Raw genomic sequence first — 14,255 nt, 5'->3', positions numbered from 1 at the left:
TAATAAAGGAGCGATCTCTGGAACTTGTAGTTGTGAAGAAAACTTTTAAAGTGTCAGCCAAATGTAATCAAATTCAGTGATATCTGCCCAAGACTGCAGAGAATGTGACAATATAACTGCAAGAAAGGTGTGCTGTCCCTAATCATCTCAAGGGATTTTGGTTCTGAAACTTAACAAGGTTGACTCTTAAAGAGTGATTAACTATTTTGTTGATGATTCAAGGAAGAAGAGGGAAAATCAGATATCATGGCATTTGCTACAGTTAGATAAGGTCATGAAGATCTGCACAACCTACATCTTGTCTTTGTTTCAAAAGTGGGAACTTGGTTTGTGAATGGAAAATGAGAGCGAATCACCAGTCTGAAACCTCAGAACATGCCAAATGTTTCTGTTCAAACGTGAGGCATTAATGTGCAAATAAATGTTACCTCTGGTGGGTGACTTGGCTGGGCTGGAGAAATGAGATTCCATTCTGGCGGCTGCTTGCTTTCCCTTTGTTTTTTATGATAAATATCCTTCAACGATGGTTTCATCTCATCACCAGAAGATGACTTAAAAAACAACAAAATTGCTAATTGTTTCCCAAATTAAAACAAATATGATATTTAAGCAATCTTCACCTAATACATTTCATTTAAAATGAAGAACTTAGGAAGGGCTTGTTTAATGCACCCATGGAAAATCACTGAGCTTTCAAAAATATATATAAATCCTTAGTAAACAGTAAGCCTCTCTCTCTATCTCTGAATGCCTGAAGTATTTAAACAAGATAAAAAGCAGGTGGTAATTTTAATTCTACTGTTCTCAGCTAAACCCATGTTGAAGGCAGATTAGTTTCCAGTAGACATTACAAGACTGAAGATAATGAGGAGCTCAATAAAACAATTATTCTGGTTGCTGCTCGTTCAAAACAATAATGGCTACACATTTAGGAGAAGCAATCTATAGTGAACGGCTGAAGAACAGCACTTCTGCCTTTTCCTCAATTTTACTACAATTTCTCCACCTGACAGCCCACAGGACCCCAACACAGCAGTTCATCAGATGCAAGTGAATAATGAAGAAGCAGAATTTGAAAGTGGGAGTTAATAGCAAAAAAGACATTTCCATGGGGAAGTTTACTTCTCTGTGTAATTGACAGGGCTAAATAACAGAAGCCCACCACTCAATCCAAATGAAAATGGATCATCTGAAGTATGATTGTTATGGTAAATTCATAATTGTCTATCCACCGTCTCATCTTCCCTTTAGGCACCAAAGCTTACATAAGACTTCCTAACATTGTAAATCACTGGAGTGACAAGACATTCAGGCCTGCAGGGTTTAAAGATATTTTAATTACTAATGAAGTTTGTATGCAATTGTTTTAGGAGGTATCTCTCAGTTACTTATTTTTTAAACTCTAGGCAAGTGTACAATATGATACATACAAACCTTACAAAATAACCTTTTATTAATTAGATATGTTCCCCACACATCCAAAATGTCAGGATTATCAATTACTAATCTCTTTTACTCACTTAGATCCTCATCAATGCACCCCGTCCCAAAAGCCTGCTGAGTGGAGGTCTTGCAGCATGCCTTAGGGTGGGGAACAAACTCGGAGCATGCTTCCCAGTCCAGGTAGACAGACATGTGCAAGCGCTGCTTGAGCCAGTGCATTTAAAAAAAAGCACAGTGTGGACATTGTAACACGGGCAGTGGCATGGGTGAGCCACCCAAGTACAGATCTAGGGGGTTGGGCGGGTTTGTACTGCTAGCTCAAGTAGAGGTAGCCCATGTCTGTTTATCCAGGCTGGGAGCCATGCACCAAGCTGCAGTGTAGACATACTCTAAAAGGTCTACAGATTCTGTTGCTGTCTTATTAAGAGTGGGAAAGGGGGAGATCCAGAGTTCAGGCTCCTTCATTGACCACACTAGCCTCTATCCCCCTCTCTTTAAAATAGGGGGCTGCTACTGGTAGCTTGAGCACCTCTATGACCTCAACAGCCACAGGATCACAAAAGAAATTAGATAGCCCCTATAGCAGGCAGACTGCAGAGATTGACTCTTTTGCGGACTATAAAGAGCAAATGGGAAACAATGAACAGTTATAGGATTTTCAAAGCAAGAACAAAAAGGTACCTGATCTGATGAAACTTTTGTGGCAAAAATACTAGAAAATTCATTTCTACAATTTTCAGGCAAAGAGTGATACATTTCCTTTTCATCTAGTTTCCAGTAGGTAAGTCCTAAGAAGCAAAAATAAAAGATGTATCACAATTTTAAAGTTCACTTCTGCATAACAAAAATAGTGAAGTCTGTTATGCAGCTGTTGTTTTCATAGCCAACATAGCCATTGTATTAAATACTAGTGTCTACTTAAGCATCTTCAAATCTTTGGCAGCAGCAACTGGTGTTTTGCATCAAGAGGTTTTAACAAAAGTATACTAGTATTACACTATACCACTCCAGAAACATAGTGCCAATAAATTAGTGAAAATATTTGGGCTTCCTCCTTGGACTCTAGTGGACAGATCCTCCACTACCGTACATTGTCATAGACCTATTTAAGTCAATGGAGCTATGAAAATGTACGCTAGAGCTGAGAATCTAGCCCTAGTCATAACTCTGAATTGCCTACTCCTTGGTTTGGATCAGCACTCTGGAGTAAGCTAATAAAATCCTCCAGAAGACCCAGCATCAATGGGATGAACAAACAGCTCCAAGTCCAAGTTGCTGCCTTAAATTCACAGTTCTGTCTCAGTAGGTTATGAGTGGGTGTAGTAAATTTGCATAAATGTACTTCTGTACTTGGTCTTGTTCCTAAAATGTATCTGCATTATGTTCTGATAAAAATATGTCAGTTGATTGTTTGGGTCTGACTGACAAAAACAGGTCTATGCAGTCTGCTCACATATTTGGGGAATGAGTATGGAAACATGCTGCAGGCTTACAGCAGTGGTGCTTCCAAGTTTCCACACCCCCTCTGATCACTGAACCAGGATTGACAACTGAAAATGTTTATTAATCCAGCATAGTGATTTTAGTCCTACTAGGTTTTGAAACATTGCCTTAGATCCTTTGATTTACAGCCTAACTCTAGCTGTAGTGAGATATTGGCTGTGAAAGTCATCAAGGGTTTGAAGGGGGAAAATAGCAAGATGATAATCAGAATTATGTGATTTTAAAAGGTTCAACAGCCTGCCAATGCTAGAAACAAATTTCCTAGAGAAAAATAAAAACAACAGAAGAGGTAACTGTAAAGGACTGAATTCTAAATACTGAGAATCTAAAAGAAAAAAGAATGGAATGTCAGGCTTTACTAGTAATAAACCGGTAATTAACTCTACCTGAAGCTTCAGAGGCTAAGGAATTCGGACTTTCATTTGGTTGGCTGAGGTAAAAAGTGTATGACGGTGAAGCAGCAACACTAGTCTAAAATTCCAAAGGGAAAAGAACATGGTTTATGGACTACAAAACATAAAAGCAGAAAAGGAGGAATAAAGGTGCACCAGTTCAAAATATTGCATTAGAACATTTTTTGTTACACAAACAATGAATTAAAAATTTAGTTTAATAACATGATTCATCTGCATTCAACTGAATTGATATTGAGGCCCAGACATTGTGTGTCCAATACGCTGCAGCCAACAAACACAGCATACTATATTTGTTAAAAAACAAAAAAAAGACCCACACACACATTTGGGAACCCACTTTTTTATTTAATTCAAGTGTGATACGTTTAGTTGAATGTGGTTTTGTGAAATTTCACAAAACTAAGAACTCTCCCATTGTCAGCTTGACAGTCATCTGAATTTTTGCTCCATAAAAGGTGCAATTATAGAGACGACTTACTTACCAATAAATGTGTTATTCTCTCTCCTCATCCTAAGACTGGAATTTCTTACATTCAGCTGTTATGACTCCACCTACCAGGAATCAGGAGGTAAATACTCTCTATAATCTTAACTTTGTAATACACCACCAACACCCTTTTGTCATCACTCAAGACTATCTAATCAACCACCCCAACAAATACAAAGTGACACAAAACCTCAACAGAGGTGGGAAGTAGTATGGAGAAGACTACAGCAAATAATTTCAATTTTCATTTTGTCATAACTCTCTCCTCTTCCCTCATCAAAGGAAGAAATGCCTTTCACTAAGCTGATGTATAGGGTAGTTAAACTAGGTTGAGGTCTTACCTGCAGCACTCTGACAAAAATGAAGCATCCATAGAAAAAAGTAGTCCCATCTTTTAAGAAGGAACAGGAAAATATGGCAAATGAACCGGTATGGCTCTATACAAAGGTGTTTTATTGAAGCCTTCATCATCTCAACCCATGAAGTTGTCAAAACTCTAGTAAAATGACCTTTTTTGTGCATTGGTAATGTATTCTACGTGATTTCAAATTTAATTGCATCATCTTAAAAGCCCAGTGCTTGAAGCTTTCTGACCCTATTTAAGAGCCTGGAATCAAACAGAGCAAGCCTTGGGAATCTCAAAACTCCTTAGTACAACCTCGGGGAACCTTCAAAAATTGTTTTACGTTCAGTGAATGAAAACAGCTTTTGAAATGAAGAAACACTGCTAAAACAGAATACGACTAGGATATGACTAGGAACTTCATTCAATGAGGTGCCAAGTACTGCAACTCTCACCGAAGACCATCTCTGCAAGACTTTTGATGTAGTACGTTGATACACTAAACCTTTTGGGGGTAAAATTCAAGATGGGAGTCAGAAATCAACAGACAATGTCTCTAATTTACAAACCCACCTTTAATATTAAAAAATGAAGAGTTTTGGAAGGTATATAAAGCATCATTCTTGAGAGCACCATCCCACCTGCAGGGTTTTCTCAAACCTTCTGCTGAAGCAACTGGTACTGGCCACTGTCAGAAACAGGATACTAGACTAGATTGGCAATTCCTGTGTTCTTCAGAAATGCTGAACTTGCACTCTAATAACTCAAAGATATTTTCTTGTAAAGGAGTCAAACTCAGCATGTCTGTAGTCTTCGATGAAAAATACAATCTTACCTAAATTTCAATACATTTGATACCTATATAAAGTTGTTTTCTGAAAAGCATGTCCTGTATACATGCAGTATATTGCTTTCCTTAATAACCTGTACACATATTGGCATAAAACAAAGTTTTTACATTGCAGATATCCAATCATTTGCAAGTGATTCCAAGAGATTTCTTACTGGGAGAAAGTCCCTAGCGGCTGCAACTTCAAGTTTTGTACTTTCTAAGAATTACATCACACAATCCATTACTCCTCTTCCCCCTGCAGGACATACAAAACTGGATTTTACATTCAGGGTGCCCAAAGATTGAAAGACTAGCTAAGCTCCCTCCAATACCATCTGAAAAGTAAGGAAAAAGAGTCAGAAGCTATATATATATATATGGGGTTTGTTTTTTTTCCAGGAAAAAGCACCAACCGACAAAGGAGTAGAGTGGGAAGTACACCTCAAGAAGGTCTGCTAAGCAGAGCTGGGGAAAATCAAGACAGAAATACTATCCTGCAGTACATTCAAGTTTACTCAAGAGCATGCTAGGGTCTGAAGACATTCCAATCAACTAGGATAGCCCCCACCTCCCACCCTTTTGGCATACTGATGCTGCTCAGCCCCAAATGCAGGAAGCTATTGTTGCTCAGTAACTATGCTGCTTGGCAGAACTGAAAAGCTCAGTATAGCTCAGGACTGAAAAAGGGGAGGATTTGCTAAATGGGAAAGTGGGAACAAAAACCAAAACAAAGCAGAAAAACCTTCCCAAATCATTGCATCACGTTCTCTCTCTCCCCCAAATTTTTTTTCTTATTTCTTAACTTCAGTTTTTTAAAATTTCTTTCTTCTGCTCTTCAGAGGCATGACAATGAAAAATGAAAAGGTCTCAACTGAGTGCTTCTAGAGCAGCAAAGAGACTAAAAGGAAAGTGAATAGGCAGCACCTTATAAAGCCAGGTGATAAGCAATCCTCAAGGCTGCTACTTCCTGGCAGGTGGAGTCATTAAACAGCTGTGTAGGATCTCTTCCTTAAGATGGTGTCAGGAGAGAGGTGTATGACAATTATTAGTACAATTACCATCGTTCTAAAGCATCATAGTTAGATGTTTGACCAGATTCTGAGATTAGCATGTAAATTATTATACTGCATATTGCTCCTTTAAGGTTAAAAACGTCATGCCAGCTGGCACTTTTATTCTATGGAAGGCAACACAAGAGTGAATGCATTCTGGGCAGACAACATAATGAACATTAAAAGAAAAGGCAACATTATACTTTTAGAGCTACAGCACAAAAACCATGAATACCAAGGCCACAACTATGTACATTACCGTAAGTGGTTTTGAACACCTAATCCAGTGTCCCAAATGTCTCTCATAGGTAGGGCTGATTGTGTGTTTTTAGCACCCTATACTGTAATTGGATTCATGGGGCAGGTTTTTAGTGAAAGCATATATGGGGAGGGACAAAGTTCCTTGTGCTTACATCAACCAATGTTTGAAAAAAGAAAAACCTGCCACGAGTTTTATTATAAAAGGCCAATAAAACTAGTCAGTGGTTCCCAGCTGCTTAAGGTTCCCGACCTGGAAGGGGTGTGCAGGGTCTCCGAGGAGATGCTAAGTGCCCTCAGCTCTGTAGGGCTTCACCTCACATTAGGCCCTACATTTTTTAGGAAGAGATTTCTGGATGTAATACAACACAGTTGCAAAGTATATGATCATTTATAAAAAGTACATACTGTAAAAAGTAACTCATAAAGCTTTATTTGAACATCTGTGTCGAAACATCCTAGGCAGGAGTAGTAGATCACTTACGTTCTCAAATGTTAATTTCTTAGCTTGCTCATTTCCTTGCACAGCGTTCATGTACCCTTCTTCTTCCAGATTTGTTCTTTTCGGCTGGTTTTGTTTCAGCTTTTGTGCCCATGATGTTAGATATTTACTACATGGAAAGAAGAGGGGAAAAAAACAACAACCACACACAACAGCTATTCCCTTTATAGTAACGTAAAAATAATTTCTACTGAAATTCATTTCTTGCTAAATTCATTTCATTCAATATGAAACACAGATATCAAAGTTTCATTGCCCATATGCATTTTTGAGAAAGAGTGAGAAATAACTGAAACCAAATTGATTTTCTGCGTTTTGACTTCCAACAAAAGCACTGATAAGGAAAATTATTGGCCCCGTAAACTTAGAATCAAACTTTCTATATTTTAACAAATCACAACAGAAACTTATATGTATAACAGAGGCACTACACATATTTAGACAAACATCATGTTTCCTGGTCAGTTCAAGTAACCACACAGTGGATTACAATAAGCCAAGTGAGCACTATGTTAATTCACAGAATTATGTTAACAGTGGCACACTGGTGACAGGCTGAAATTGACCAGAACCATGGAATCCTGGCTAGTTCCATAAGTGAAGTGTTTCAGTGCAGTGTGTCTGTTATCAGTCTGATTATGAATAAAAAGATAGCCAAATGTAAAGCAGTAATTTGACTGACTCAACAGCAATCAATGTTAATTTAGGAACAACAGACTCAATCACAACATTAAGCAGGGGCATGGCCACATAGCCTACTATTAGGGGTCCCTTCCAATCCAAGTGATTCTGTAACAGTAGGAGAGATGCAAACAGAGATACACAAAGAAAAGTTATACAGAGAGAGAGAGAGACTGAGACCTTTACTTATGATGAGTAGTACTCTGTGAGAGCCCCATTGACTTCAAGAGGACAACTCATGGAACTAAGATACTAGTCATCATGAACAAGGTTATCAGAATCTACCCCAATAAAAGAAGGATGAGGGAGAGAAACACTCACACCCAGAGGATATAAATATGGAGCAGAAATCACACATTCCCATTTCCACCTCACTGAAAGGGAAGAGTCAGCCACATATGGTATTATATGCTGTCAACCAGCCAAATTAATTTAAACATTTTGACATTCATTTCAGTTTATTGATGATGAAAAGTTCTTCTTACCCTTCGAACTTTCATTCTGCTGAGTACAGCAAAAAAAGAACAATTTTTGTTTTTTGTGATTCATGACAGTCTAACCTATACTACAATGCATGCACACGGGAAACGATGCCATTGCACAAGATAGCAGCATACTAATCACATACAGGCAGACATTCAAAACTTAAATACATGAAATTTGCCACCTATAAATGAAAACACTGCATAGCAACTATGTGTTTTTAGCTCATTTTTGTAATCAGAAATATATCACTGCATTTATCCCCCCATATCAATAAGAGACAAGCATTCCAAATATCATAAAAGGCAAGAAATGTATCATACATAAAAAGCTGAGATAAATTAACTTGACCATATGCCAAGCAGCACAGTACACTTACGCATGCCAGTAGTCTCATTAAATTCAATGGGATTACTTGTGTGCATAAAATTACTCGTGTGTGTTTGCAGGACTGGCGCCACACTGTACTAAATTTACTAATTGGAAAGTCTGTCACTTACCAGTTTGCTTTTCCACATTGACCTTCAGTAATCTCATGTTCAAGTTCAGCAGGAAAAACTAAAATACCATCTTTTAGTGATGGACAATATTTCTCAGTTTTTTGTATAAATTCTCTTTTAGTTTGTACATTGGCTGCAACTGAATCCTTCTTCGTCACAGGTGCATCACCCTGTCCTTTTGAAATCTTCTCTGGATACCCCATGCACTTCAGAATGTCTTTAGAATTCCTAGGATTCAGTTCTGATGCAGAAAGGGTACCATAACCACTGCTCATTGAAATACTATTTACACAACACTCTTGATGCTCAGCAGATGCTTTTGGCTGACTTTCAGCTTCATTAGATTTAAGTTGATTGACAATGCACCGAGTTTCTTCAAAGTTTTCAGAACAAAACCCCATTTGACTTTCTAGTGAAGACAAATTGTTTGCATGTTTAGTGGGAGAACTTTTGCTGTTGAAGGAATCCCATGAAGCATTACTGTTCTGCAATTTCACTAAGTGTCTTATCTCATTCTGTATACACTAAAAAAAAAGAAAAGATGAATAGATAAAATGCTTTTACCATACAATTGTGCCACAAATCCCATTAGTATTTTGATGCATATTACATTAACTTTCATTGTTAGGAATTAGTGAACTTATCTGAACTAATTTCTGGTTAAGGCTTTTCGATATATAGATATATTGTGCATAAAATAAAAACGTGTCCTATGCATAACAGTAAAATGTGTGTTAAAAAAAAATCTTAGTCTGAAGCAGTGAATGACGATCCTCAGCAATCACCTATAAATTTAAAAACATGCATGTGTGTATCCAATATGCCTTCAGAATTATTGTGATTTATCAGCTAAATACAGAGTTATAAATTGTTTAATCATATCCTTTAAAATAGGCAAACAATTTGTCTCAGGGCAAAGAACATGTTTGCTAAATTTAGGTCTAAAGGAAATTTATATCCAAGTTATACATTTCTGACAATAGAAGGAGAGCTTTAATGGAAGTGGAAACTACAATTCAGCTTTAACTGTAATAGGAATAACATACCTCTGTAAGATTATTTTCTATGAACTCTTTGTTTTAAAATATCCCTTTTAGGTAATAAGTTTATATTATGCAGTTCATTTTGACACAGAGGTTTACTTTTTATGTGTTTGCCTTATGGTTGTACAACATTCTGTCATAAATATCCACACTAACTGGATTATCTATATAGATTTGCTAGAATTAGCAGAGTATGAATTCAAATATTTAATTTTCAGTCTGGATTGTCTCCAAAAGAGCCATTTCAGTATACTGGTAAACAATACACCATTTAAAAATTGTTTTATAATTGCTGATTTACTGGAACAGTTCCAAAGAGTAACCAAATGTTTTTATCAAGTTCTGTGTTGGTACCTATGGCCATGATCCTGCAATAAGATGCACTAGAATTGTAACCTATATCCCCACTGAAGTCAGTGAAGCTCTATGTGTACACAGGGGTCCTCTATGCATGCATTGCAAGATCAGAATCTATAGTTGTTTTCCAGAAATGTAACGTACTAAACTCCCATACACTTTAATAAGTTTTCTGTGCACAGGAGTCAAATCTCCTTTAATGTTTCTGGAGAGCACAGATTAAAATATTAAACAAAAACCTTTCTGTCCAAAAATCTGAAAAATAAAAACAAGCCCTGATTCCAAGAGATAGTGAACACCAGCAAAACCCACTGATTTCAGTGGGAGTTGCAGGTGTAATGCACCTCTCAGGATCAGGCCCACTAGCTTTAATTAACTTGTGATAAAAATGAACTACTGAGGATTTTAACTCAGTCTTTTTCTCTCCCTCTCTGTCCACAAAGATTCAAGGATGGAGTTCCTGTCCTAAATTAAAATTTCCTTGGCCACTGGTGATTTGGATCACAAGACCAACAACATTTTCTGTTTTAATTTTCTTTGTGCGGGTGGGGAGGAACTAGACATAAATGGGTCAGATTCTCCATTGCCTTTCAATATGTGTAGGCATTTACATCTATGGAAAGTGTGTAAAACACTACTATTCTAACTGGGCAGCATTGTACACCCACTTTGCACAGATGTAAATGACTCCACAAGGTCAAAAGCAATGGAAAATATTACATAATATCTAGATATTGAATTATCTATTGCAAACGTTCAGACCTATAGTAAACATGTATTTTAGGTAGCTTTTCAAAGAATTTCATATATCAACTGAGGATCTGCCCCGTTGTGATTCCAAACCGAACTCAGGCTCTTTGTCCCTTGGAGTTAAAATGTCACTGACAGCACAGCAAACCAAATACCTCAGAGTGGTACTAAATATCAAAGAAGCTTCTTGCTACATGACAAGTTTTGTCTCCTTATTAAAAATGTGTTTTCTCCCCATATTTTTCCACTGATTCACTGGGCTAAAGTCTGTTCTCAGTTAACCTGTATAAATCTTGAGTAACTCCATTTACTTCATGATGGATTTAATTGAGTTACTCCTAATTTATACTGGAGTAATTGAGAAAAGCATTAGGGCCATTAGTTTTATATTCAACAGTGTGACCATTCATGCAGCTAGTCTCTGCTAATACCACAAAGTACAGAGTTAACTCTTGTAGAGGTAGGCCCTCCTATCAATAAAAGCAAGGCTGGTAAAGCCAACATAGTGTACTAGTCAAGGCTAGCAAGAGCAACAACAACTATAATTAACCTCTACAGCATGAGGAAGAAAATACAAGAGTGCAGGACATGGGTAGGACAAAAATGTTCAGACAAAAATATTTTAAAAAATAAGGAGGTAATAGGAGATAGGATAGAAGAAAAGGACAGTACCTCTTGTTAATTTTATCAATTCAGGAACTGTTGCTTACTACTAGCGTAGAGGGTATCAGGAAAGGGAAGGGAAAAAACAGCAACCAAAATGAAGATATTAAAATATTCTCTCTTTTACATGCTCAAACATACATTTTCTTCTAATCTGATATTATTGTGAAACAAGAATGAGGGAGAATTTGAATCCTGACAACAAGATCTTAACATCTTGAATCTTTTTTCATTGTTAGAAAGGGAAGTTCTCCAAGTCAAGGGTAAAATATCTGTTCGAATATTACAATGAATGTTGTACTATGCGCAAAACTCCATAAAACTAAGACAATCATGTTTCAGATTATGTTTTCTGAACTAGAGCAAATATTATTTTAAAATTAGAAAAATATGTATTCCAACTGTTAACGTATAATGGTAGTTATCTATAAAAATCTCATTTGTTGTGTATTTGGTCAAAATACATGTTTATGAAAAAGAACAATTTGAGTCAAAAAACCCACTTTGTTTTTTCCTTTCTAAAAATGTACACTATTAAACAGCCAGGTGATAAGGTACTGCAGACGTCCATATTAAACATCAGAGGTCCAATTTTCCCCCGATATGAAAACACGCAACTCCCATTAACTAAATTTGAACATATGTAAGGACTATCAGGCCCTACATGTATTCACAGAACAAAAACAACAGCAGTGGATGATACAGTGCTGTACTGTTTTGTAAATATACAAAAATTTATCAAAACGTTAAAAAGCAGTCAGCCTAAAACTGCTGCATAAACAAATAAATGGCTTACTTGGATTTGGTGATGGAACTGCTCTTGCTGGGCAACTATCTGCTCTTGACACTGTTTCTCCACCAGTTTGAATAACTGTATCCACCTAGTCTATTAAACCAAAAAGTGAAATAATTAAAAATCATATTGCTTTTACTCTAGCAGCACAATGGGACCCCAATCTCAGTTAAGGCCCCTAGTTATAACTGCAATATAAATAATAATAGCAGCTAGAAAAACAACTACAGCAAAGGAAAAGAAGTGACACTCAAAGTAAACACAGAAAAATAAAAAAAGACACTTCTAGTTAATGTATTCATATCTAAGTTTTATTTAAAAAATAAAGGAGGAAAAAGTGTTCTCTACAAAATTAGACCACGATGGGATGGGGTAGAGATACCTTGACCACTTACATCATTTTGGTCTTCTAGTCAATTGGAAGAAGACCAAGCTTACTTGCATCTTTTGTAAATACATTCAGGGCACTGATGAGATTAATTCATGAGAATACAAGTACAGCCATGTCATCTGCATATTCCAGGTCTATTATGTCAAAAGTCACGCAGTACCACCCCCTGTGTGCAGCTAGTGATGGCTTCCAGTCAGTCAGTGAACAACAGTATTGAACAGATCAGAAACAGCCATGCACCCTTAAGAGATGCCTCTGTGGTACTCAAACCAGTTGGACACACTAGTACCTAAGCAAACAGCTTTCATTTTGGAAGTGCATATCTATGAAGATTGCAGAATTTGCCAAGCACACCAGCATCTTGCAGGCGGAGCCATAGGGAGCAATGATCCAGAGAGTCAAAAGCTGCTTTTATATTAATAAAAGCTATATACATCTCATCCTTCCCACACCAAAACTCTTGGGCTTTTTTAATCGTTTGTCTAATGGTAAAAATCTGTTCTGTGGTTAATCAGCCAGGCATAAACCTGGCTTGCTGTAGATGTCACAGATTCGTCACAGTGGGCTTAACATGCTCAAGAAGAACCAGCGTGAACAGTTGCTTGGAATGGAGCACAAAGTGATTCCATGGTGAGTAGAACACACCGGACAATCACCTTTCCCTTTTCAAAACAATTCTATGGTCCCAGTTTTTCGGTAGTTTCTCACGAACCCATACTTGGTTGATAATATGTGTCAGCCACTCCAAGACAGAATACCAACCATGTTTGATCAGCTACACCACAAATACCAGCAGCACAACAATTCTTGGGCGTATAGGCTGCACTTCGAACCTCCTCAATAGTACATCCTCTACATGGTGGGGCGGTTACTGGATTCTTTGCATCCTCCTGAAGCTGCACATCAGCAGCTTTGATGGGGTTGTTCAGAAGCTCCTGAAAGTGTTCTTTCCATCCATTCAGACACTCTGCCTCGGTGTCCAGTATGTTATTGTGTCCATCTTTCACAATGGAGGATTTGTTCCGTGGACCAGTTTTTAAGGTGCACAGTTCTTTACAGACAAGCCATAATCATTTCTGGCCAATGAAGCTTCCATCAATTGAGCCTTATTTGCCCAAAACATTTCATGGTCCTGCTCTAAAGTTGTATTATGCAAGGCACTGAGTCATCAGTATTCTTAATAGTTCCCATTTAAGTGAGCCACATGCTGTTTTCCTATGATGTCCGGGCTCTGTTGATTGATTCATTAATGTTTAGGGCTGGTGCAACTTTTCCCCAGCACTTTGTTTGGGGCATCCATAACAGAAGGCTGGAAACAGTCGCACAAATTGTTGATTTCCTAATGTTCAGGGTTTTCACATGCAAGGATTAGAGTGTCAAATCATTTGAAGATTTCGGTCTGGTATTTCATTTTGACAGCAATGTCAGTCAGTCAGTCTAAATGACTAACGGAAGGCTTGGTTTGAGTTGCCTACAACTTTGGTTTCACCATGGCCACAGGCAACCTGCAGGCAGTATTCCCAACTTCAGTGCTACTTATCAACCAACAGAGGTGTATACAGATTCTCCATTGCTTGGATATGAGAATGTGATCTAGTGCTTTGTTGATTCTTCTTCCAGCATTCAAATACCAAGTCCAGGCATGTATGTTCTTCTGTTGGAAATCGGTGTCAGAAACATGGAGTCTGGTTGGAGCACAAAACCTGAGCAATCACTTACCGTTATCATTTGTGGTCTCATCCACAAACAAATGCCCAA

General features: G+C 37.6%; 1 protein-coding gene across 2 annotated transcripts in view; it reads right to left on the bottom strand.

The window, feature by feature from the left end:
• The window catches only part of MPHOSPH9 (M-phase phosphoprotein 9), a 42,065-nt gene that overhangs the window by 19,329 nt on the left and 8,481 nt on the right, over positions 1 to 14,255 (bottom strand). For both annotated transcript variants that reach the window (XM_084648896.1, XM_084648897.1), the window contains 6 exons: positions 12,110 to 12,199; positions 8,501 to 9,024; positions 6,819 to 6,945; positions 3,333 to 3,417; positions 2,125 to 2,231; positions 429 to 551 (listed from right to left, as the gene is read on the bottom strand). In XM_084648896.1, coding sequence (XP_084505022.1) covers positions 429 to 551; positions 2,125 to 2,231; positions 3,333 to 3,417; positions 6,819 to 6,945; positions 8,501 to 9,024; positions 12,110 to 12,199 — 1,056 coding nt within the window. The remainder of the gene's footprint in view (positions 1 to 428; positions 552 to 2,124; positions 2,232 to 3,332; positions 3,418 to 6,818; positions 6,946 to 8,500; positions 9,025 to 12,109; positions 12,200 to 14,255) is intronic.

The sequence above is a fragment of the Lepidochelys olivacea genome (genome assembly GCF_965140295.1).
Source record: "Lepidochelys olivacea isolate rLepOli2 genome assembly, chromosome: 15".
Classification (NCBI taxonomy): domain Eukaryota; kingdom Metazoa; phylum Chordata; order Testudines; family Cheloniidae; genus Lepidochelys; species Lepidochelys olivacea.
Note: the sequence above shows the minus strand (reverse complement) of the source record. Positions and strands in the feature narration are given on the sequence as shown.